Source organism: Periophthalmus magnuspinnatus, chromosome 21 (assembly GCF_009829125.3).
Source record: "Periophthalmus magnuspinnatus isolate fPerMag1 chromosome 21, fPerMag1.2.pri, whole genome shotgun sequence".
In the NCBI taxonomy this organism is placed as follows: domain Eukaryota; kingdom Metazoa; phylum Chordata; class Actinopteri; order Gobiiformes; family Gobiidae; genus Periophthalmus; species Periophthalmus magnuspinnatus.
Genome location: NC_047146.1, coordinates 4,856,614 through 4,883,527, shown reverse-complemented (window position 1 = coordinate 4,883,527; position 26,914 = coordinate 4,856,614). Strand labels below are relative to the sequence as shown.

General features: G+C 41.5%; 1 protein-coding gene across 1 annotated transcript in view; it reads left to right on the top strand.

The window, feature by feature from the left end:
• Positions 1–8,319: 8,319 nt before the first annotated feature.
• LOC117389718 (diacylglycerol kinase beta) overlaps positions 8,320–26,914 on the top strand; it is a 95,097-nt gene continuing 76,502 nt past the window's right edge. The window contains exons 1-2 of the mRNA XM_055230644.1: positions 8,320–8,579; positions 22,041–22,453. Of these exons, the coding sequence (XP_055086619.1) occupies positions 22,387–22,453 (67 nt within the window). The 5' untranslated portion in view covers positions 8,320–8,579; positions 22,041–22,386. The remainder of the gene's footprint in view (positions 8,580–22,040; positions 22,454–26,914) is intronic.

The window sequence follows — 26,914 nt, the reverse complement described above, 5'->3', positions numbered from 1 at the left end:
GAGGAGGAACAAAGTGTGGAACTGAGGATTTACCTTCGACTGTGTGTATAAATGGACATAGCTTACCTGCTGGCTGCCGCGTTCCAAACAGGAAGTGATCATGGGCGCACTTCCAGCTCCGTCGGCTCTGGCTCATTTTGGCCTTAATTGTTTGTATTAACCCGCTCTATATGATCCAGCATTTTTTATTTCACTATTGTGTCCGTGACTCAAGATATGAACATTAATAACAGACAAACCAGAAGCCTTCTTTCCCCGAGGTCACTCCCGCTAGCGTTAGCAACAGGTTTGTTTGATATCGTTGCTAAGCTCCAGCTCCCTGCTAAACCAGCGGCGTGGGCAGGAAGGGCCGCTCATCCTCGCTCTGGATTGGCTCTTTGGTTGCTATGGTACCTGCAGCCGGAACTAGTCTCCAAATTCACCGCTATAACTGCTCTGGCCTCGATGAGCTTCATTTGGCGCCAAACGCTGTGGGTGACGTCACACTCACTTACTCCACTTCTTTACACAGTCTGTGGGATTTACATGAGCGAGTTTGTTGTTCCTTTCGACAATATTGTGTGCATTTTAACCCTATAGCGTCGGATGCTATCGTCGCTGATAGATAGAGCACGGTTGCAGATTTTCCAGCAGCGTAACTCCGCAACCAGTCGTGCTCTCATGTAAATTCAAACGGCGTCTCAAAGCAGAGTCACGGGGCTATTTAAATATTTTATCGACATTACGGTAATCTGCCTCTGTTGTCCCTCGAAGGTGACGAATGAGAGCGTGGGCGCTGCGGGGATTTTCCCAGTCATTTATTCGATGTGTAAAAGAAAATATACGGATGGATGTGTAAAATAGAAAGAGTTGTGTGAAAAAAATGCAATAAATTCTGATACTTCCTTTAACATGATTTTTATGGCTAAAAAAAAGAATAAAAGTCTAGGTGAGCTACACTGGTCCATAGTGTGCTCAGTCCTTAAAGGGTTAAATTTCCACTCCTCTTTCTGCATTACTGCCCCCTGCTGCACGGGCATGAGAGGCAATACATACATTAAGAAGAAATTAATTTACCAGGTTATGAATTGGCAAAAATCCTCAATATTATTCAAATAATTCTAACCACGATTCCTGATTAAAGATGTCCCTGATGGGTTATATATGTAGTTCTGCTCCACATGTTTTAAACGTAGTGATTCTGCAGTTAGTGATAGACAGGAGCCTCTACTGTCAGTCGCAGCCACATTTGAAATCCGTTTATGAAGAGCTTCTGTTTCCAAAGGCTCTGGAGAGTGTCCATGCTTCTTGAAAATGTTTGATTCATGTGTTGTGGAGGAGGTGTTGATGCAGCTGAAGTCAGATGAGTAGGACGGACTGAGAGGAAGTGAGTGACTGCTGCTGCTGCTGTTAATTTCCATGAGTAATTAACCTGACGCCTCGTTACATTTGTCTGAGAGATGCCTCCGTGTCTCGGCTCAGGCACCGAATGTGATAAATGAATGTAGATACAGCTGTCACTGTACATGACCTATAAATGTTATGTACCGGTACATTCTGAGCATTTCAGCACGGTGAGCACCACAGACTGTATAAAGGAGTGGACTAAGGGAGTGTCAAATGAAGCTCATTGGGGCTAGCAGCTATAGGGGCTAGCATGTTGTCGGCACTGGTTATTGTTGGAGGAATCACTACTGGGGAAAAATACAAATGGTTAGTTACTAGTTGTTTTGATTGACTAAAATTGTTAAAGATGTGTACTGGGATGCAGGCCCGTCAACAGAAATTTGGGGACCGGGGGCAAGAAGCCTCACATGGGCCCCCCCTTTCTAATATAAATCAACCACCACCATCAACTCCCCTGCTGGAATATTCCACAGTGTAGCATTAAACATATAAATCCCTGGAGACAAGCAGGTAAAGCCACCAGAACAAGTAACAAATCAGATCTATGGGGAGAGATCCAGTAATTTCCTACAGTAATTACGTTTTTGGATTTCCGACTGCCTGGACCGCGGGTTTAGCAGGGAGTAGACGCTTAGCAACGCTGTCAATCAAACCTGTCGCTAATGCTAGTGAGAGCGGCCTCGGGGAAAGAAGGCGCCTGATTTGTCTGTTATTAACGTTCATATCTTGATTTACAGACACAATAGTGAAATAAAAACTCCAGGAATTATTATTATTATTTTTATTTGTTTATTATTATTTGGAATGTGGCAGCTAGCAGGTTAGCTATGTCCATTTATATATACAGTCTATGTTCTGTAGACATTGTTATTGTTCAGGGTCTTTTGCCTTATTTTGAGCAGATAATAGCACTAGTATCTGTCATATTTAAGCTGCTGATATAACTATATTGATATATTGATACTGTGTTCTTTGTATATTTGTTTTGTTCTAACTTGTACGTGAAACTCCTTGGTTCAGCTGAGGTTATTTTAAATGTGCTGTAGACGTAAACTTGAAGTGAATTGACAGGAGGTGGAGGTTGTAGCCCTTGTTAACACTTGGAAGCTTTAGTGAGAAGCAGAACTCACTTTTCCTTTCTTCATAGTGACTTGTGGTGTTGCGCGTTCTGTGACAGGCAAATACTCGTGTTCTTGGCTGTGACGTAAACGATCGAGCGGCTCGTTGGCCTCAGAGGAAGTGAAACGGCGTGCTCGGGCTTACACTACAGGCGGAGTTGTTTTGTAAACCTAACCACGGCCCTTCGCAGAGACTCTGGAAGCGCAACAACAAACAAGCTCGGATTCTACTTCCTCTACTGTCAAACAGGTGTGACACGCAGCCGCCCCGTGACCTTTAAACTTTCAGCCCACTTCTTAAACTGATTTCACAATGGCTCAACATGTTGTTAGTCAGAATGTCGAAAACACCTGGCTCCAGACGCTCTGAAGACCCACACTGTGATTGGAAAGAGACGGTGAATCAGTGGAACGGCAGAACAGAAGTGTGTGAGCGACGGAAGACGTGAAACGATCCCAGAATATAATCGTTATCAATATAATCAAAATAATCAAGACTGTTCTGACTGTCCTCACTCAAGTTACTGCGTGTTGTCGGGCAGGTTACTGTTAATGGAATTATTATTGGGGGGAAAAATACAATGGGTTACATATTAGCTCTACTTCGATTGACTGAAAATGTTAAAGACGCGTACAGGGATGTTCCGCAGTATGGCATTAAACATATATATTGTTTCAGACAAGCAGGTAAATCCAAGTTACAGCAGCAGGTCTGTCATGATACTTACTAAATCCACGTTTCGTTCAGTAAATGAAGCTGGAACAATATATTTTTGGGGTCAGTATTCATAGTCTGAACATTTTCTGGCCTGTATGATCAGATTTAAGCCGTAAAAGTTTGATTAAATAACTTCTCTGACTCAAATTAACGACTAAACTGTTTCATTCTGCTGTTTATTTCTTGCAGCTCATGATTTTGAACAATATTGTAGATTTAGAATAGTTTTAGTGGTTTAAATCTGCTCTTTGTTTCAGTATTATCGCTTATCGCCTACATCTTCTTAAGCAATATACCGTACTTCAAAGTTGTTATCGTGGCAATTTTAGTTAGAAAGCCAGATCTACGAGGAGGTGTTCCCATTTACAGTAAGAATGCATGTTTTTGAGTTGTATTTTTAAGCAACAAAAACAGTTAATTGAATAAATATGAGATGGATAAGTTTAATGCCGTGTGTGCCGCATCCCAGGGACAAACACGTAGGGGACGCTCTACAATGTAAGTTACGTAGTGCATCTTTAAAAGTCCTAGATTACGCAAAATGGATTCTTGTGAGCGTTAAGTCATGTTCTAATGCTGTTACGTCCTCAAAAACATACTTCAAGTTGTGTTTTGTTTCATTCACATGTTTGAGTAACACTTTATTAATAGTCTGTTACATTTCCAAAGCTCAAAATATGTCAGACTTTAATTTAAAGATAAAAAAACTATAAATACGCTAAACTCAGATGTTGCAGGTGGTGTCTATGTGAGTCCTCTGACGTTAGTTTTTAGTAGCATATAAAACCATAGTGAAACCTTGGTGGTGAATACATAAGCTGGTTAATGTTGAGCTATATTAAATAAACCTTTCTAAAAACACCTTTACACATCGATCTGCTGTAGAGTAAGTGGTGGAGTTATTTGGAGCTGACTGTGTGGGCAGTGACTCAGATGTAAGGCAGATGAAAACTATCTGCTTCTGATCACAAACAGTACACTGCTAACGTTGGGCTATTTTTACCCTGTTTGTCTGCGCCTCAAATTAACCTGTGGGCCATTTGTCTTGGCTGCAGCGCTTTGCCCGTCTGCTCCTCACTATGGAGACTGCGCCGGTGTGTTTGATAACTTTAAGTCAACTCAATGTGACCTCGATCCCCGGGGACATGGACTTTTGTTGATGTGTGAAACCAGTGTAAAGAAGTGGACTAAGTGAGTGCGACGTCACCCACAGCGTTCGGCTCCAGTCAAATGAAGCTCATCGAAGCTAGAGCAGTTATAGTGGATAATTTGGATCTAAGTTCCATATTTGTAATTCTCACCGTGAGTATCATAGCATGCTGTTTTAGCGGGGATCGGGCGTTTAGCAATTCTCTAAATCAAACCTGTTGCTAACGCTAACGGGTGTGACCTCTTTTATTAATGTTCATATCTTGATTTACAGACACAATCGTGAAATAAAAAACCCAGGATCATGTAGAGCGGGTTAATATGAACATTTAAGACCAAAATGACGAGTTTGACAGCTGCAGTTACAGAGAGAGGACAGTTTTTTCAATGTAAAGTGAAATGGAAGTGCGCCCATGATCACTTCCTGTTTGTAACATGGCGGCTAGCGGGTTAGCTACGTCCATTTATATACCGTATACAGTCTACGTTCATGAATGGCATTGTGTCTTCAGTTTCCACAAATACATACTCTACCAGTCAAAAGTTTGGACACACCCTCTCATTTTATGCGTTTTTTTTTTACTACTTTCTACATTTTATATACATAGTAAGTATGTAGTAAAGAAAAAAACTTAAATAACTGTACTAAATTACTTGGCTAATGACTGAAAGGACATGATGGTTAAATGTGTTTCTTCCACACGGTGGCTGGGCGCTCCATTAGAGAGAGGGGAGGAGCTGAGAGTAGCCCTAGAAAGACTCAGGACTCGCTGGAGGACTCGCTCAGGACTATGTCTCTCGGCTGGCCTGGGAACGCCTTGGGGTCCCACCGCAGGAGCTGGAGGAAGTGTCTGGGGTGAGGGATGTCTGGGAGTTCCTGCTTAGACTGTTGCCCCTGTGACTGGCCCCGGATTAGAGGAAGAAGATGGATGAAAGGATCTAGTACATTTTTTTTTGATAAAGCAAAGGGTGATATAAGTATGTAAATATTTAAAAATATTTAGTAAAGTTATTTTTTTTTCTTTGCTTCAAAATTCCAGAAAGTAGTACAAATAAAGAAAAAAAAACACAAGAGGGTGTGTCCAGATTTTTGACTGGTAGTGTCCAGAATGTGTTTACTTTAAATGTAAATAAAAATACTAATCTACACAGACATCTCCAGTTTTACTTCTTCATGACATTTTTTAACATTCTTAGCGAAAAAACATTCTGAGTCCAATTTGTGGCCTGCTTTTATTTTGCCGTTGTGTGTTGTGCTGGAGCCAGAAGCCGATCGCTGCTACAGGAAAATGGAAACATAAGAAGAGGAGGGACTTCTCTGGGGATGGCCTCTTATAGACTGACAGGAAGCACTGCGCCTGATTATGTGAAATGAGCCAACCCCAACCCTCTGCGAAACACGAGTGACCAGCAGAAAAGACCAACGCGGCGGCACTTTGGAGGGAACCTGACGTGTCCAAAGCCCCAGTCTGTGAGATGTGCTACTGAAAAGATCTTTAAACATCAGCGTCCAGCCACATTCTGCCCGTTCACGCCATGGGAATATGCCATTTTTATTATGTTTACAACAGCTTAGCCTTAACCAAAAGTCCCAACAAGAACAGTATGTGAGGGAATAATACAGTGATATATGGAGCGACAGTGGGTCAGTTGGTCTGTGTCTCTGTACAGTGGTGTATGAATGTGTGTGTGAATGGGTGAGTGGTTCCTTGATGTAAAGCGCTTTTGAGTCTTGAAGGTGGAAAAGTGCTGTATAAAACATTTACCGTATACAAAAATGCAACAGTGATGTAAAAAAAGGCAATTATCAATCAATCCTGAAACGTTCATTTGAGCAGGTGACTTTATATTTATCAGGACTAGTGTACGACCACATCAATGTTAAAGAAATATTACGGCATCAAAACTACTATCAACCCTGTTTGTTAGTATCAAATTTAAATATTGTGAAAACAGTCGTGTGGAATTAATTTGACCAGGCAATATAAATGTACTTAAACCCAAACGTCTCAGGGCGAGTGGCCGTCTGAACAGTGTGTTTGTCATTTAGCGGCTAATGAATAAGTACAGCACTGTTTTATAATACTGGGATTAATGAGGTTAATTATTCTCCACATCAAACATGTGCAGTCTGGACACTCTGAGGCTGGAGCTGTTGCGTTCGTTCAGTTTCACCTGTAAAGGTCAGATAGGACGACTGGAAAAGGCTGCGCTGCTACATAAACACTGACCTATTAATGTATTCAGTGTGGTGTATCTAATGACCTCATCATGAAGGATTATGTAAATGTGTTCTTTGATTTAAATATTATGAGCACAGAACCTTGTGCCTTGTTTTACTTACAGCAGGTATTTGGTGAAGTCCTGTTCTTAAACAGCACCACGGCCTTGGTAAATGGTCAAAGGTCATATTTCAAAGTGCTTTACATCAAGGAGCTCACCCATTCACACACACATTCATACAGCAGTGTACAGAGACACTGGGGGCGAGGGAGCTGGAATCACACCGCCAACCTGTGGGTCAGTGGGTCTGGCTTAGAGCCGGACTTTAACCACCAACCTTCAGATCAATGGGCAAACACTACCAACTGAGCCACTGTCGCCCCATTACGATCTTTATTATTATTGCCAGAAACATTTAGGTTTTCATTCAGTGACGAGTGTGTGACCTGCAGCCGATAGTTCACCTGCAGCACAGTAACTTTATAAACACAAAATAAACCCAAAAACTAAACCTGTTTCACCATCCATTTTCTTCTGCTTATCCGGGGGCGGGTCGCAGGGGCAGCCGTCGAAGCAGGGACTCCCAGACTTCTGAGCAGATGCCCGAGCCACCTCAGCTGGCTCCTCTCGATGTGGAGGAGCAGTGGCTCTACTCCGAGCTCCTCCTGTGTAACTAAACTCCTCACCCTATCTCTAAGGGAGCTCCCAGCCAACCCATTTTGGCCGCTTGTATCCGCCATCATGTCCTTTTGATCATTACCTAGAGCTCATGACCATAGGTGAGGGTAGGAACGTGTGGACTGGTTGGGCAAACTCCCATGAGCCTCGAGGACCCGATGGAGAGTATAGAGCTGGTCCAGTGTTCCTCGACCAGAATGAAAACCACACTGCTCCTCCCGGATCTGAGGTTCAACTATCGGTCGGATTTTCCTCTCCAGCACCCACCCCAGGCCTGGCTCCAGGGTGGGGCCCCGGTAATGTCAGCCCGGGCGACGTAACTGGCCTTGATCGTATGCTCATCATGAAAGGCTACGTGTTTCACCTGGTCTAAAACTACAGGCAGTGTTTCTAATAGTCCTACATGTTGAGTACTTTTACATCGAGTTGCAGTACATTATAGTGTACAAAAGATGACAAAACAACATGAGTTTTGGTTCAGTTTATTCTGCAATCATTTATGTGTAATTAGAAAAGTAAAATGACACACACACACACTACTTTCTCACTAATACTGTGCAGTTTAAAACCAAAAATTACAGATGAAGCACCACCATGTTTTCCTTTTAATTAAGAAAAGTAACTCTCCTGTGATACCACCAAATGAAAGTAACTGTACCAGCTCACAGTATTCAGAGCCTGTATTCTCAGTACATATATCAGTTACTTCCCAGCAGCGTCTGATCCTCACACTTTGGAGAATCCCTGCTTTAGGCCTTTTCCAAACCGCAGCAAACAGCGCGTTTCCTAATGACGCACAGTGAATAAATACAACTAAAACACAGCGGTACAGCGGCTGAGACTCTGAGCTGAGACTCTGAAGCAGAGACGAGCAAGAGACACAGCTGTGAGACTCGAGAGAGGCGACAAACCGGGGAGGAAACTGCACAGACGCGCAGACGCACAGAGACGCACACAGACGCACAGACGCACAGGGCTTAAGCGAGTGCGCGCGAGAGAACGACGAGAACAGAGGAAGAGAGAGACAGAGAGAGAGAGAGAGAGAGCGAGGGCAGCAGCGGAGGGAGAGGACAGAGGAAGAGAAAAAACCTTCATTAATCAGGCAGGAGATGGGAGGGTGGTTTGTGTCCGCGCCGTGAGCCGCGCTGCTGGACATCTGACCGCGCGTTTGCGTCCTTTACGCAGGAAAACGCGCGAGGAGAGCGCCCAGACCTGTGCACGAGGCGTCACTTCTTCGTGTCCAGACCTCACGGGGATGTCATATGGACCGTAACAGCAGCAGCGGGCACCAGAAAAAAACCCCGGAGGTAAGCTGTGAGAAGGCTCAGACACGTGACCAAATGGCTGATCGATCCTTTGAAGCTGTCATATTTTTTCCTGTTTTTCAGTGTATGGTTTTTTTTTTTCCTTAAACATGTTCACACTTTAGGAAGCAGCCCACTCATTTAAGCTGGTTATGCATTGATTTATTTATTTATTTATTTTTTGCATTGATATTGTGTGAGGAGCTGTGGGAACATCTCGGTCACACGCAGGACACTGTGGGAACCAGCTCTGGTCAGTTCTCAGAGTTCGACCGCCGCTACTTGTACTGACACTGTTTGAGATCCGCTCCCAAACAGCAACTTCCAACAAACGTGGAATAATCCTGGTTTAATTAAAGAGCTCTGAATGTTATTTGAGTGTATGCTTTGAATTCCAGGCTGATTCCCTTGAGGAGCCCCAGCGACTGACTTTTTGTGATTAATCTCAAGTCAGCACGTCTAATTACATCTCATCAGGCAATCAGTAAACGCAAACGCTTATTTATGCCTTGACAGCGTCCACTTGGCTGGCGATAAACATGCCGGCTGTGACAGGAGCCTGGGCTGGAGCTGGAGGCAGGCGGAGGCGAGGATGAGGATGAGGAGTGAGAGGAGACGGGGGATCAGCTGAAATGGGGTGCGGGATTATTGTGTTTCTGTTATGCAGCGCACGTTCCCACGTCTTACAAAGGCACCGGAGTGAGGTACAGCTATACGGGCTGTGTGTGAGCGCGCACCGACGCCGTCATTCACGCCAAACGGCACGGTAACAGCGCGGCCAGCTGGTGTTGGGTCAGGGAGGTCCGCCTAGATGGTTCGCTGGTCATTATTTTAGACACTAATGCATCACAGGGATTAAAGAGTGAACAATCGCCTGTGTGAATGGCGTGATTAGAACGAAAGACGGGGGGGAAAAAACACTCAAACTGATGCTTTTAATTTCAGTATTGACCCGGATATAGGATGACTGCAACTGACACTCCAGTTTTGTTTTAAGACGTAAATAGTTTTTGTAAGAATAAACCAAGAATTGACATAACATCCAACATCTCAAAAGCGATAGTGGCCTAGATATTTCACACCAGGAGTCAAGGTTAAGAGAACAGTGTAGGTGAAGCACGCTGCTAAAATGTCACGACAAAGGTGGAAAAATGAGTGAAATGTGCAGCAGGGTGGGCCATACTGATAAAAATACAAACATACAGACATATATACAGACATACACGCACATTTATACATACATACGTGGAGGTATTTAGTTGGATTGTCCTGATGACGTTGTGTTGACATTAGCAAAGCACAGATCTGATGCCGGTGTCAGACATCAGCCCAGAAAGTCTCAGAATGTTTAAACTTTTATTAAATCTCACTCTAACAGTTTTTTTTTATAAACGATAATCCACATTTCTATATATTCCATATCTCCAAAACAGCAGTTGTAATATTTTGAATTTCTTTGATATGTTTCCTACCCGTAGCTTAGTAACTCACACACGATTACGTCTGAGGTGCTGGTGTTTTGCTGGTGGAGGTGTGTGAGTGAGTTTGGCTGAAGGTTAAAAAACACAAAAGTAAAGGAGCAAGTGATTGAACGGTTTGTCGGAGGCGTGTGAGCGACAGGCGGAGATGGAAGAACGCTTTAAAAACGTATTTAGTCACAGACTGTATATATATAAATGGACGTAGCTAACCCGCTAGCTGACACGTTGCAAATAGGAAGCGATCATGGGCGCGCTTCCGGCTCCATCGACTCTGGCTCCAGTTCACTTTACGTTGAAAAACTGTGGCTCCTCTCTCTGTACCTGCTGCTGTCAGACTCGTCATTTTGGTCTTAAATGTTCGTATTAACCCGCTCGACATGATCCTGGTGTTTTTATTTCACCATTGTGTCTGTAAATCAAGATATGAACATTAATAACAGACAAATCAGGCGCCTTCTTTCCCTGAGGTCACTCCAGCTAGCGTTAGCAACAGGTTTGATTGACAGTCAACAGCCTCACTCCGGATTGGCTCTTTGGTTGCTGTGATACTTGAAATTCCAAATGTGGAAATCAGCTCCAAATTCGCTGCTGTACCTGCTCTAGCCTCGATTCAGCTTCATTTGTCTTTGATTCTATAAAAGTAACTGTACTCTGAATACCACCAAATGAAAGCTAACTGTACCAGAACACAGCTAGTCAAAATGAGTATTCTGAATATGTGTTCCGTTATTTCCCAACGCTATAGGGTCGATAGGATTTGTAGGGTCTAAAGGGTTTATAGGGTCTACAGGGTCTGTGCTATAGGGTCTTTCTGGTGGATCGTGGCCTGGCTGAAGCTGTACGTAACGCTCCCATAGATGCTTTGTGTGTTTAAGGGAAAAATCAACCTCATTCATTCTTTACGTTTTGTCTTTGGAACAGGACCTGGACGCATTAGAATTAGATTAGAATCCCGCTGTTGCATAGACGCCCTTAACGTGGTACAGTGATACTCCGTACACCGCTGTAGGAAAGTGTTTCACCTTAAAATAACTCTGCAATTGATTTAGTCTGCGCTGAGAGAGGGAAGCTAACCCCGAGGCTTGGACCAAACCTGCTGAAGGGGTCCACAGCCCAGCGCAGTCTGAGCCGCTCCAACTGCTCCCAACATCTGCGAGTTTAAAGATATTTTACAACCGTAGAACAAGTTTGAATCACTTTATATTATCACTGCTGTGTTTAGTTTTCTTCTAGTAGAATATGATTTACACCAGGCAAAAGTTTGGACTATATGTATATATAAATGGACATAGCTAACCTGCTAGCCGCCGCGTTCCAAACAGGAAGTGATCATGTGCGCGCGTCCGGCTCCATCGACTCCGGCTCCAAATACATCGAAAAACTCAGATTTAAACCACAAAAACGAATCTAAATCTACAATATTGTTACAAATCACGAGCTGCAGGAAATAAACAGCAGAATGAAACACTTAAGTCGTCAGTTTGAGTCTGTAATGAGTCAGACGAGTTATTTATTCAAACTGTTACGGCTTAAATCTGATCATACAGACACAAAATAACCAACTCCCCGCAAAATATAGTTCCATCTTTTATAAACGATGAGTCATTACAGTGATTATTGTGACACAACTGATTTCTATATGACACTTAGACTTTTACGATACATTATAAACCAAATAAAAGTTGAAGTATGGTAAAAAAAAAAGTGTAATATTAATACAGTTTGAGTTAATAATGCCACTGTCATTAAAATCTTATTGCGTGTGTGGCCTGTAGCTCCCATAACCATTAAGATACAAACACAAACACTAAACGAAATCACAGTAAGAACAAATACACACAGGACACACACAGACACGCACAGACACACATGCTTCTTTTTGAGAGCAGTTAAGATGATCAAAATACCACTATGACTATTGCAGTTCTGTTGCATTAGGCCTGTCACGATGTCTCTATATCCACTTACTGTTCTATATATGAAAACTAGAACTATATATTGTGGGGCTCAATATTAATCGTGTTACTTTTCCTTTGTAAAAATATGGAAATTTTGAGTATTTTTGTTGTAATTTGATACCATTTGAGCTGTAAAATGTTGAAAAAGTGACTTCTCTGGCTCAATAATGACCAGTAAAAGTACGATCTGTTATTTTTCTGCTGCAGCTCAGGCTTTTTAATTAAACCGTCTATTTAAAAAGGGTCCACTGGGATCATCCTGGTTTATTGTTAATGTGTCAGTGGCTTAAAGTAGTTTTAATATTATCGTTTATCGCAGGATTGTGCATAGTATCGCGACAGGCCTCGTTTCAGCTTCAGCTAAACCGTATTTAACATTAGTTTACTTTGTTCATTTCTGCACCAGTCCAATATGTTTTTATCATGTTTTCACCCAAGTTTGTCCCACAGAGCTACCGTAGTTGTGCTTTACAGACTCAGCAGTAAAGTTACGTGTGCGGGGGCGGGCTGTGAGGTGACTGGTGATTTAACTGAAACTTGAAGTTGCTATGGAAACCAGCAGTGGTCAACTGTAACGCCACAGACTTTAGTCACAAAATGTCCCTGATTGGCCTGTTATGAGTTGTACATTTGAGTGGTTTCTTCTCCTGGATGTCGCGTGTTTAAAGCTCGGTTGCGTCCCGAGCTGGTTCACGTCCGCGTATGTAAAGCGGGCGGCGTTTCCATCCGAACACGGTGTAGTGTGTGGTGTATAGCTTGGCCGTTCCCTCCGTGTTTCGCAGACAATCGCTCTGTTGCCATGACGCCAGGGTCTTCCATAAATACTCGTGGTATTTGTGTCCGTCTGTCCTCTGCTGGACAACAGGAAGACCAGGGCCTGTGTGACTGTTCAGATGTTATCTCAGGGCACTCTGCTTCAGACCTGTCAGATAAAGCGGCGCGTAACCCTCGAAAATGGAAAGTCTTTCGAAAGTGAAACTAAAGTGTGCAGGAGCTTTGTAGATTGCATCTTGAGGTTTTTATGCGGTCATGTGTGGTGAAAAGTTTTATTATTATGTGCTGTACGCGGCTCTGTTCAACGAGCCGTAACCGTTTTCCATTTCACAGCCATACTTCCATTTATCTACATGACAAACAAAATCGTATATAGGCCTGTCTGAAGTTAAATATAGACGATAAACCATAATATTGAAACTAATTTTTGCCACTGACACAAAAAAAGAGCTGATTTAAACCACAAAAAACTATTCTAAATCTACAATATTGTTCAAAATCACGAGTGCCAAGAAATAAACAGCAGAATGAAACAGTTTAGTCGTTAGTTTGAGTCCGTAATGAGTCAGACGTGTTATTTATTCAAACTTTTACAGCTAAAATAAAAAAAAAATAACCAAAAATTTCCCAGTAGCGCAAAGAAAATGCAACACAAAAATACAGTTCCGGCTTCATAAACTGATCGCTGAAGTCGATATAGTGATTATCATGACGGGCTTTATCTGCACGTGTCTAATTATGTGTGATTGACAGCTCCAGGAGGACGTGTTTGAGCTCACGTCAGATTGACACTTACACAGCAGAACAGTTAAGACCTAAACATCCCTAAAGACGCTGATAGACTGCTTTGTCTTAGAAAAAAAGGGGAAGTTATTAGAGAGAACACGAGATGCTTTCAAAGACGGGGCAGAGTGGAAACTGAGCTGTGATAAGACTGTGTTGAATAAGTGTGCGCCTGACAGGGACAGTGTGAGTGTGTGTGTACGCGCTGGTCTGGACACTCTCGCACACTGCAGACCTTTTAAGGCAAAAGATATAGCTCTGAGTGGCAGTCCTGAGGTCATCTGGGCCCCATGCGCTTCAGTCTGTCAGACGATATTAGCTCCTAAATCTGCCTTTAATTACCTTTTGGACATGTTTCTGTTTGACCTGGCTCATTGTTTCCGCAGACGAAGAAACACGGTCACAGTCTCTGCGCACAGCTATTTTCAACTTTCCTTTCTCTTAAAGACATTATTTTGGATCGTATATGTTTTTTTTCTCTGTCATACGCGCCATACACACACACACGCAAGAGGAATTTAGGATCAAACGCACTCAAACCAGGGATTTAACGACTATCTGAGGTAAACTGAGCAACACATGTGAAAATAACGCTAACAATAATCAAGCTCACTGTGATTTTGCAGATGTTTTAAACCAGATGCCTCGCTGTGTCCACCAGCCACATCATTATGACCTGAGTGGAAGTATGCTTTTCAACTAAATTAACTGGTCACCTTATGGTCTGAGGTAGGGTTAACTAACTACTGTAGCGCCCTGTGGCTGGAAAACTCTGAACTTTCTGTCTGGAGCGTAGAGCTAACCTGCTAGCCTCTGCGTTCCAAATAGGAAGTGATCATGAGCGCTCTCCCGGCTCCATCGACTCTGGCTCCAATTCACTTTACATCAGAAAACCGTGGCTCCTCTCTCTGTAACTGCTGCTGTCGGACTCGTCATTTTGTTCTTAAAATCTGGTGTTTTTATTTCACTGCTGTGTCTGTAAATCAGGATATGAACATTAATAACAGACAAATCAGGCGCCTTCTTTTCTCTGAGGTCGGTTTGATTGTTGCTAAGAACCCGCTCCCTTCCAAACCAGTGGTGCAGACGGGAAGGGGCGTCACCTTCGACAGCTTCACTCCACATTGGCTCTTTTGTTGCTATGATACTCACAGTCGGAATTCCAAATATGGAACTCTGCTCCAGATTGGCCGCTATAACTGCTCTAGCATCGATGAGCTTCATTTGGAGCTAAACGCTGTGGGTGACGTCACACTCACTCAGTCCACGTCTTTACACAGTCTAGAGTTATATCGCTGACACACTGATTAATGACATAATTTTGTTTACGATCCTTGTTTAATTAAAAGTTTCTGTTTTCATGGGAGAACACGTGTGCTTCCTCTGCTCATTGAGTCTATGTCTTTATAGTGAGAGTGTTTGGCTCTTGGTCGATCACGCTCTATCAACAAGATCTTTCCATTACAAAGAGCCTGATCATTACAAAGAGCCTGATGGCTCATTACAGGTGTAATGGCTGTGAACACAGCACAACAGCGGCGGCAGGAGTCTCAAGTGCCTTGTTTACCAAAACATTAAGCAATTGGATTTCCTTAGATAGAGCTGGTCATTTAAGAGATGGATTGACTCATACTCTACATGCCCGTCAGCAGAAGGTGGTAATTAATGCAAACGAAGCCTCAGTCTGATGTAAATATAACGTGGGAAGTGCAGAATTGTAAACATAACACAATATGAAATCTGTTTATTTAAAATGAATACAACATATTCTCAGTGAGACAGAGAGGAGCATAGTGTTTTATTAGTTTGTAAAATTCTCACTTGTCTCTGTCTTATTTTTGAGACTTTGTGACAAATGAAACATTTTGAATATTTGTTGTAAAGGAAATATTCAAATCTATCACTGTACAAAGGTTTTAGAGTGAAGACACTGCTACTCATCCAAGTCACTTTTTCAGTTCTGGTCAGATTCCTGCTGGACTCTGCCTTATATCTGTCTGAAGGGAGGAGCTAACTACACTGAAGCTAACACACCTGTTTGTTTACAGTTTCTGTTTGTTGGCTTTAATGAGCTACACTAAGTGTGAACTGTGCCTGAGTCAGATTTATCATAATCAGTCAGGCCCCTAATGGGTGCTCTCACATCTATTAGCATACAGGCTATTAGCATACTGGCTAGCACTGTTGTTTTCCTTGTTTACATCTAGGTCTGAGGATGGAGTTATAAATAAGAGATTCCTGTTCAAAGATGGAGTCTTTCCTAACAAAAATTGCCTCTTTGTACAGCAGATTGTGGTCCTGAGCTGCTCTTGCGATGGTGGTGGCACATTCTTTTATGTTTAGAATGTTCCAGTTTTGTAGCAGTTATAAAAAAACAAAAACAAATCTGAAATGTATATTTAGACCAATATTGAGGCTTGTTTTGCACGGCAGCTGATGTGGTTTGTGCCATGAGCTCATTGAGTCTGTGGAAAATAGGGTTTAGATCTTTGACTTGATTTGAACTGTTATTCGTCGTCTTCAGCCTCGTATGTCGTGGCATGAAAAGCTCACTAAAGTCAAAGTTCACATAATCCTCTCTAAATATGGTGTTTTACGTGAGCATTGTTTCACTAGGGGGCGGTGCATAATTCATATGCAAAGTGACGCTTGAATTAGACATTTGTGCACTTGTTCAGTAAGCTACCGACCTAGTTATAACTTGACGTCTATATTTAGCATCTGCTTGGATCATGAAGATTATCTCTGTGCTGTAAATGTCGGCTCTTTGACACAGACAAAAATGTTATCCATTTAAACATATACCGCCGTTTTCCTGAGCTTTTCATAACTTTTTGCCTGTGAAACAGCGGTGTGTGTGTGCGTGTGTATGCGCGTGTGCGTGGGTGTGGGTGTGTGCGCGTGTGTATGTGTGTGGGTGTGAGTGCATGTGTGGGGGTGTGCGTGTGCGTGTGTACGTGTGTGTGTCAGTCGTGAACTTTGCTGTTGTTATCGCGCCGTTCACACTCTTCCTGTTCAGAGTGAGTAGGTGTAAGTTTTGTCATAGGCGTTTGAGACGTCCCTTTATTTTATATGCAGTTGCAGTGTGAATGTTTGTATATATGTGTGTATATGTGTACATAGGGGTGTGTGTGTGTGTGTGTGTGTGTATGCATATATATATATATACACACACACACATATATATATATTATTTATGGAATAACATTTAATCACATTTAACATTTATATTTTTTATATTGGTGCAAATCAGAAGAAGTTGTAGTAGTAGCAGTAGTTGTAGTAGTAGTAGTAGTAGTAGTAGTTGCAGTAGTAGTAGTATTTGTAGTAGTAGTTGCAGTAGTAGTAGTAGTAGGAGTAGTAGTAGTTGCAGTAGTAGTAGTAGTAGTAGTTGCAGTAGTAGTAGTAGTAGTAGTTGCAGTAGTAGTTGCAGTAGTAGTAGTAGTAGTAGTAGTAGTTGCAGTAGTAGTAGTATTTGTAGTAGTAGTAGTTGCAGTAGTCAGAGGGCTGGCAGGTTGGTGATGAGCTCCTGATCTCAACCTTATTCGGCCTAAATGGAACTAAAAACTCACTTTCTTTGTGGCGGCTCTTTCGGTGAAGGTGGAATTTCATTCATTTCAATGGAGAGTTTGGGAAAGTTTTACAGCTAAAATCTGATATAAAATAAGTTAATTTGTGTAAAAAGTTCAGTGTTTATGTGACCAACATGTCTGTGGACAACGCCTCTGTCCCCATAGAACTAATTTACTCTCAAAATCTGCCCAATGCAAAATAAAACAACCCCAAAATGAGATAACTGTATGTTTAAAGGCTCTGAAAAGTCCATTTTGCAGAATCCGTGTGATTTAACTCATGTTTTATTTGTATGTAAATATTCTAGTAAAGTAACAGTACCTCCTCGAGATTATTTTTAGCCCGATCGTTCTCCTCGTCGTAAGGCTTGTTCTTAAGTGTGGGCTCATGTTTCTGTTTATGACCCCAGACGTCTGTGGTCTTTCATCATCATCAGCCTCCTATTTTGGCTGCAGCTCCTGAGGCTCTGGTCCAGCCGGTGAACGCACTCTGGAGAAGATAAGGCTGGTGTTTAAAGAGCACTAATAAAAACATAACGGATGGGACGAGGTTAACAGGATAAAATAGGAATGATCTTACTCAAAAACTCTTCTTTGAGAAACGTGGACCAGGGTTTAGACCAGGGGAGGGCAAACTTTTTGAGACACGGGCCACAGTGGGTTCTAAAATTTGACAGAGGGGCCACGCCAGGACATATATGTATATATTATATTAGAGATTTGGCCTGTAACATGTAGCAAAGTCTGAATATTGTGCAAATTGTTTTCCAAATGCATTCATTAAATTAATAATTAATTTCTTGAATTTCAGTTAAATAAACACAGCAGAAAAACTTTGAACAAGGATTACCCTTACCTATTTTAATATAGATTGATCACATACGGTGGGCCGGATTAATAAATCAAAGGGCCTTGTGTGGCCAGTGGGCCGTAGTTTGCCCATGTCTGGTTTAGACCATAGACTGTGTAAAGAAGTGACTAAGACAGTGCGACAAAAGTACGGTATTTTCCGGAGTATAAGTCGCACGTTTTTCATAGTTTGTCTGGGGATGCGACTTATACTCAGATGCGACTTATATGTGAAATTATTAAAATATATAAATTCACATCTTCGTTATTATCACGCTAACAACCGCGCGTGGTCACTCTAGACTTCTGTACCAGTAATTTCAACATTACGGTAATTTAAAAGACATTTGAGAAAGACGGAAAAAAAATGCCCCTAAAAGAAATCGTTTTCTGCTCAGTCTGATGACGTCTACGCTTCATTTACCTCCGGAGTGGTGGAGTTGTTCAGAAGCGACACCGACAATGAAGAATTCCATGGATTTAGTGATTTGGAGTGAGATCCAGAGTAAACTTATTGCTTGTTTTTATTCTTTAATTATCTGATTAACTGTTGCGTTTACAAATCAGACACGTGTTCAGTTCTGTCTGAATAAATGTAAATGTGTTACGTTAGCGTGATGTACTGATATTCAGCCTGTTGTTCAACATTTTATTGTTTTTATTATAACTTGCCTTTAAAGATAAAATGTCTGTTCTTAGTCTTGGATTTTGTAAAATAAATTCCCACAAAAAATGCGACTTTTCTTCATTATTACGCATTTTTTGGCTGGTGCGACTTATGTTCCGGAGCGACGTTTAGTCCAGAAAATACGGTAGGCGCACGATTTGTTGCTATTAATGTTCATATCTTGAATCACGGACAAAATGGCAAATTAAAAACCCCAGGATCATATAGAGCGGGTTAATACGGACATTTTAAAACCAAAATAACGGGTCTGACAGCAGCAGTTACAGAGAGAGGAGCCACAGCTGTTCAATAGAAAGTGAATTGAAGCCAGAGCCGATGATCACTTCCTGTTTGGAGCACGGCGGCTAGCAGGTTAGCTATGACCATTTATATATACACTATGATTTTGACTTGAAATTGAAGAGTGTGGTGTTTTCCATGGCTATTGTTTAAATATTATCATTTCTAAGACACAAAAAAATAATAATAAAAAGCTGTATTTTTTTAGATTTGTGTATTTAATATTTTTATGCTAAATTTAAAAGCTGAATGGTCTTAAGTTCACGTTTGGGTCGTGGTTGTTGTGTGTGAATCGTTCAAACGCAGTGGAACATTGTGTTGACTGGAGCTCAGTGCTGTATTTGCATGTGCCTCATTATCATAACCTTTTAAGCCTTTTATTTGTCGTAAAACTGTCAAACTCGTCTTGACCACCTGCTTTGCATCTAAATCTTAACTCACGCAATCACACGCCTGGACATGTCTCTCAGCAAACGTACCTCCATTCACACTGAGAGCGGAGACGTGTACTGTATGTATAAACGGACAGAGCTAACCTGCTAGCCGCCGCGCTCCAAACAGGAAGTGCTAATAGGCTCCAATTCACTTTACATTGACACCATTTTGGTCTTAAATGTTCGTATTAACCCGCTCTACATGATCCCGGTTGTTTTTATTTCACTATTGTGTCTGTAAATCAAGATATGAACATTAATAACAGACAAATCAGGTGCCTACCGTAGTCGCACCAGTGAAAAAATGCGTAATAATGGAGAAAAATAATATATAATTCGCATTTTTTGTGGAAATTTATTTTACAAAAACCAAGACTGAGAACAGACATTTTATCTTTAAAGGCAAGTTATAATAAATGTTAGCGTTAGCAACAGGTGTGATTGACAACGTTGTTAAGCGCCCGCTCCCTGCTAGTCCAGCGGTGCAGGCAGGAAGGGGCGTTACCTTCACCAGCCTCGCTCCGGATTGGCTCTTTTGTTGCTATGATACTCGTGGTTGGAATTCTTCTCCAAATTGTCCGCTATAACTGCTCCAGCCTCGGTGAGCTTCATTTGACTGGAGCTGATCGCTGTGGGTGACGTCACTTCTTCACACAGTCTTTGTCCGAGAGGTGATGAGGCTGACGATACCTGCGGAACCTCCCCAGACAAAAATATACTTGTTTATCACTTTTTTAAAAATTTATTATTTATTTATTTTATCGTTAAGCTCGACAGGTGTAAAAAGACAGGTGTAAAAATATAAATCCATTATGAAAACACAGTTAGCAGTGGAGCTGTGTGTGTCTGTGTGTATGTATGTGTGTGGGGGTGTGTGGGGGTGTGTGTGTGTATAGGCGTGTGTGTGTCTGTGTGTATATGTGTGTGCTGTGTGTGTGCTGTTTGTGTGTGCTGTTTTTCTGTGTGTGTGTGTGTGGTGTGTGTGTGCTGTGTGTTGTGTGTGTGTGTGCTGTGTGTTTTTGTGTGTATGCTGTGTGTGTGCTGTGTGTGTGTGCTGTGTGTCTGTGTGTGTGTGTGTGGGGTGTGTCTGTGTGTGTGCTGTGTGTCTGCGTGTGTGTGCTGTGTGTGTGCGCTGTGTGTGTGTCTCTATGTGTCTGTGTGTGTGTGCTGTGTGTCGGTGTGTGTGTGCTGTGTGCCTGTGAGTGCTGTGTGTGTCTGTGTGTCTGTGGGGGGGTGTGTGTCTGTGTGTGTGTGTGTCGGGGTGTGTCTGTGTGTGTGTGCTTTGTGTGTGTGTGTGTATTATATTATCAGGTTGTGTTGCAGATCGTGTTGCATCAGTTCATTTTGTTTAAATCTATTAAAGAGAGAGAGGCTGATGTAAAGTTCCTCAGACACAAACCTGAGATCAGCCTTAAAACTAATTAAATCGATCGTCTTCTTCTGGAGGTCACACTTCACTCTGATGGGTTAAATTCACCAGTCTCAAGTGTGTTTATAGTGAGGTTATAGAGTTTATAGTGAGTTTATTGTGAGCTAATAGTGAGCGTATAGTGAGTTTATGATGAATTTATAGTGAGTTTGTTGTGAGTTTATCATGAGTTTATATTGAGATTGTCATGTGTTTATAGTGAGTTAATTATGAATTTATAGTGAGTTTATGGTCAGTTTATAGTGAATTTACTGAGAGGTTATCGTGAGTTTATAGTGAGTTTATTGGGAGTTTATAGTGACTTTATCGTGAGCTTTTCGTGAGTTTGTAGTGAGTTTATCCTGAGTTTATAGTGAGTTTATATTGAGATTATCATGAGTTTATAGTGAGTTTGTTGAGAGTGTATCATGAGTTTATTGTGAGTTTTTCATGAGTTTATAGTGAGTTTATAATGAGTTAATAGTGAGTTTATAGTGAGCTTATAGTGAGTTTATCATCAGTTCAGCTTATTGTGTTTGTCGTGACTTTATAGTGAATTTATTGTGAGTTTTTAGTGAGTTTATTGTGAGTTTATAATGAGTTTATAGTGAGCTTATAGTGAGTTTATTGTGAGTTTATAATGAGTTTATAGTGATCTTATAGTGAGTTTATAGTGAGTTTATAGTGAGTTTATCGTCAGTTTATAGTGAGTTTATAGTGAATTTATAGTGAGTTTATTGTGAGTTAATCTTGAGTTTATTGTGAGTTTATGGTGAGTTTATTGTGAGTTTATTGTGAGTTTAAACTGCTCTAGATTCCATCAGTCTTGTCGTTGTCACTGAAGTAAACACACGGGTCGATCTCTATTTACATAAAGTTCTATTGTCGTACAGAAATATCGGCATAAATAAAAAGTTGCCTGGGGTCATTTTCAGTTTTATTTTTATAAAAATCTGTCGCCGTGGAGATCCTGACCACATCTCTCATTTGCATCGTTTTGCATTTGAAGTCACGAGTTTTGTTTCCTTAATAAAACTAAACGACCGATGACCATTCGTGTGTAACGTTAACGCGCAGCTTTGGACATTTTCATAGTTCCGCTCTTACGTCCAGAGAACACGATCCCGCCGCTCCGCAGACGCGCTCAGTAATTAACTCGTCACAATCACTACAAATGAAATGCTATTTATTATTATTCTGATGTTTCGTTTCTCTCCTCTTTTTCTCTTTGTCTCCAGATCGTTTCACTGCAGAGATCCGCTGTCCCGTCGTGCGTGCGGAGCCATGACAAGTCGCTAACGGCGGAGCTATAGATTCCGCCTGGACTAATCCCGTCTACGGAGCAGAGGGCCGTGGCACCAATTCACACCTCCCAAACTCCGGAGTGACAAACCGCCGCCGAAAACCACATTATAATCGAACGTTTTTTGATGAAACTCCAACGACATGGACAGTCCTGACTTCCCAAACCTTCTCCTTATTTCACCCATCGATCCGAGGATAACGTCGGTCCCCTCGGCGCCGCTCGTGGGCTGACTCGTGGCTCCTGAAGTCTCCGAGATCCGACTGTGGCTCCAAAGCATCATGGGAGATCGGGGCTGGGTGTGCCTGAGCCCAGCTGAGTTCAGCCAGCTGCAGCAGTACAGCGAGTGTGAGTGTTTGTGTGTGTAAAGTGTAGATAAAACCGGGTTTGTTCATTTGTGTAAAGAGGAGATGATTTGGGCGAGTTGTGCGTTGTGTGTCGGGGGCAGTGGTCGCGGCGTAAATGCTTCGTTTGAAGAAGCAAATGTTGTGGTGTGTTGTTTGTGAGGACGGCCCTGGACTTATTCAAACCAGATACACAAAACTAATGTACAGATACACAAAACTAATGTACAGATACACAAAACTAATGTACAGATACACAAAACTAATGTACAGACACACAAAACTAATGTACAGATACACAAAACTAATGTACAGATACACAAAACTAATACACAGATACACAAAACTAATGTACAGACACACAAAACTAATGTACAGACACACAAAACTAATGTACAGATACACAAAACTAATGTACAGATACACAAAACTAATACACAGATACACAAAACTAATGTACAGATACACAAAACTAATGTACAGATACACAAAACTAATACACAGATACACAAAACTAATGTACAGATACACAAAACTAATGTACAGACACACAAAACTAATACACAGATACACAAAACTAATGTACAGATACACAAAACTAATGTACAGATACGCAAAACTAATACACAGATACACAAAACTAATGTACAGATACACAAAACTAATGTACAGATACACAAAACTAATGTACAGATACACAAAACTAATGTACAGATACACAAAACTAATGTACAGATACACAAAACTAATACACAGATACACAAAACTAATACACAGATACACAAAACTAATGTACAGATACACAAAACTAATGTACAGATACACAAAACTAATGTACAGATACACAAAACTAATGTACAGATACACAAAACTAATGTACAGATACACAAAACTAATGTACAGATACACAAAACTAATACACAGATACACAAAACTAATACACAGATACACAAAACTAATGTACAGACACACAAAACTAATGTACAGATAAACAAAACAAATATATAGATACTTAATACAAATATACAGATACACACAAATATACAGATACACAATACACAGGAACAGGACAATACATCATCTGTGTGTCCGGTCTAGTGTTAAATACCAGGGAGAAGAGAGAGAGAGAGAGAGAGAAAGAAAGAGACAAGGAAAGAGTGAGACAGGGAGAGAGAGACAGAGAGAGAGGGAAAGATACAGAAAGGGAGAGAGAAGGAGAGAAAGTGAGACAGGGAGAGGGAGATGCAGAGAGAGGGAGAGATATAGAAAGGGAGAGAGAAGGAGAGAGCGTGAGACAGGGAGAGGGAGATACAGAGAGAGAGGGACAGATATAGAAAGGGAGAGAGAAGGAGAGAGAGTGAGACAAGGAGAGGGAGATGCAGAGAGAGAGGGAGAGATACAGAAAGGGAGAGAGAGGGGGGAAGAAAAAGAAAGAGTGAGACAGGGAATGAAAGATACAGAGAGAAAGAGAAAGATAGAGAACGGTAGAGATACAGAAAGAGAGATAGAGGGGGAGAGAGAAGGAAATAGAGTGAGACAGGGAAAGAGAGAGACAGAGAGCAAGAGAAAGAAAGGGAGAGAGAAGGAAAGAGTGAGACAGGGAGAGAGATACAGAGAGAAAGGGGAAGATACAGAAAGAGAAAGAGAGGAGGGAGAGAGAGAAATTGCACGATAAAACACCAATATATATATTGGTACTGTGTAGCTTGTGTTAAATACCAGGGAGAGGAGGCGGGTCTAGTGTTAAATACCAGGGAGAGGAGGCGGGGCTAGTGTTAAATACCAGGGAGAGGAGGCGGGTCTAGTGTTAAATACCAGGGAGAGGAGGCGGGTCTAGTGTTAAATACCAGGGAGAAGAGGCGGGGCTAGTGTTAAATACCAGGGAGAAGAGGCGGGGCTAGTGTTAAATACCAGGGAGAAGAGGCGGGTCTAGTGTTAGATACCAGGGAGAGGAGGCGGGTCTAGTGTTAAATACCAGGGAGAAGAGGCGGGTCTAGTGTAAAATACCAGGGAGAGGAGGCGGGTCTAGTGTTAAATACCAGGGAGAAGAGGCGGGGCTAGTGTTAAATACCAGGAAGAAGAGGCGGGTCTAGCGTTAAATACCAGGAAGAAGAGGCGGGTCTAGCGTTAAATACCAGGAAGAAGAGGCGGGTCTAGTGTTAAATACCACTGTCTTAAACTGCATCAAACACAGTGGCTCAGTTGGTAGAGTCTTTATCCACTTTACATAAACATCATTGGTCGAGCGGTCACATACGCAGACCCACATGTTGCCGGTGCGATTCCAGCTCCCACAGATGAACGCTGTCATTGTGTCCTTGGGCAAGACACTTAACCCCCCTCGGCCCCGGTGTCTGTGTGCTCTGGTGTGTGGGTGAGTAGTTCTTGATGTAAAGCGCTTTGAGTGTTGAAGGTGGAAAAGCTGTTTCACACAAGGACACAGAAGACGAGTTGAACAGATTCAGTCAGATGCATTGATGTGATTATTCTATTGTGAATGTGAACTTTTAAACCCCGCGTTTGTTTGTTTGTTTGTTATTTTATTCAGTGTTGTCCTTGTTGGATTCGATCCGCCCACACTTACAGCCGATAGTATACAACAGGACTATATTCTATCACCTGTCAATCAAACCTGTTGCTAACGCTAGCGGGAGTGACCTCGAGGAAAGAAGCCGCCTGATTCGTCTGTTATTAATGTTCATATCTTGATTTACAGACACAATAGTGAAATAAAAAACACCAGGATCATGTAGAGCGGGTTAATACGAACATTTAAGACCAAAATGACGAGTTCATTTATATTCGAGGGGGCCCGTGCGAGGCTTCTTGCCCTGGGCCCCAAAATTCCTGTGCACGGACCTGACTTAATACACAGTGGATCAATAGGCCAGGAGAAAACTGCAGTGACAAATGAGATCATATCACACGGGAACGCTGACCTCCTGGAAATTGGTTCGTTTTTTTCCGAATTCGCAAACAGACCCCGTACATCCCCCGTGTGACGTCATTATGACTCAACCCACTGCGAAACCGTGAATCAGGACACATTTTCAGAGGCGGGAGAGGTACTTAAGTAAAGGTATTAAAGTACCTGTTTAAAAATGTTCTTAAAGAGTAACAAGTAAAAGTATTTCACGCAGATTTTGAGTCGTATAAAGCTTCAAATGTGGTGATTTTGATGAAGATTTGAGCTGAATTTGTGTTTTTATTTGCATATTGCTTAAATTATTTTGCTCAAACGTCTTAAAAATAAACTCTGAGCCTTTTCAGCAGGTTGCAAACAATAATAAACAATACTTTAACTTTTCAGTCCAGTTCAAACATGTAGTGGAGTAGAAAGTACAGATACTGCTCTCACATGTACTCAAGTAAAAGTACAGATACCTCAGATGTATACTTAAGTACAGTACTATTTTTACTTCATACTGTTTACGTCTCACCCCTGCGCACGTTTATTTCGTTAGTAAAAATCTTCTTTCTTGTCTCACGTTGTTGCAGGTGTTGATTTGCTTATTTTAGCGCCGCACTATACATCCGCACCAGGAGGGGGCAGACTTTTTTTATGCACAGCTAAAATCAAATCTCTTTATTTTAATCACGTCAGGTGTGACACATTGACAGGAAGGTCGTTAGCCAGACACAACGGTTTATCAGACTTTTTTACCCTCCGCAGCCACTCACGCAAAGTGGATTCTGGGTAATCTCTTTCTCATTTTGGCTGCATAAGTCTAGACACGCCAAGCTTAAGGGACGCGCTTCTGGTGATGGCGATGAACACGCAAATACACGCAATATGGCGAGCGGACGAGGCCGTAGAAGTCACACAGAACACAGATAGGTTGGCACGTATATCGTTTCACTATTTGTACTTTTTAGCGTATCAACTGTCCGCGTTAAATCTCCAGCAGAGGGCGATATTTTGTTTTTGGAAATGGCGTGAAGACGACACTGCACAAAATTTATCCAATTTGTATTAGATGAGTTTGTAATCAATTAAAATGAGATATTTGGGGAAAAAATTTTAGATATTTGGGAAATTTTTTTATATATTTGGGAAAAAATTATATATTTGGGAAAAAATGTCAAAATTTGCCTCACAATTGCCTCACAATTTGTATTAAAACAGAGCGGTAGATGAGTTTGTAATCAATTAAAGTTATATATTTGGGAAAAAAATGTTAGATATTTGGGAAAAAAATGTATATATTTGGGAACATTTTTTTTATATATATATTTTGGGGAAAAATGTTAGATATTTGGGAAAAAAAAATGTTATATATTTGGGAAAAAATTATATATTTGGGAAATCAGCCAAAAAAATCAGCCGTGGAAAAAATTATATCGGTCTTTTCGAGTAAAGATGTCATCAAATCACATCTTTTATGAATGATTACGATTTATCTGTTTTTAATGTTCTTATCTTAATTTACAGACACAATAACGAAATAAACACACAGGATCATGT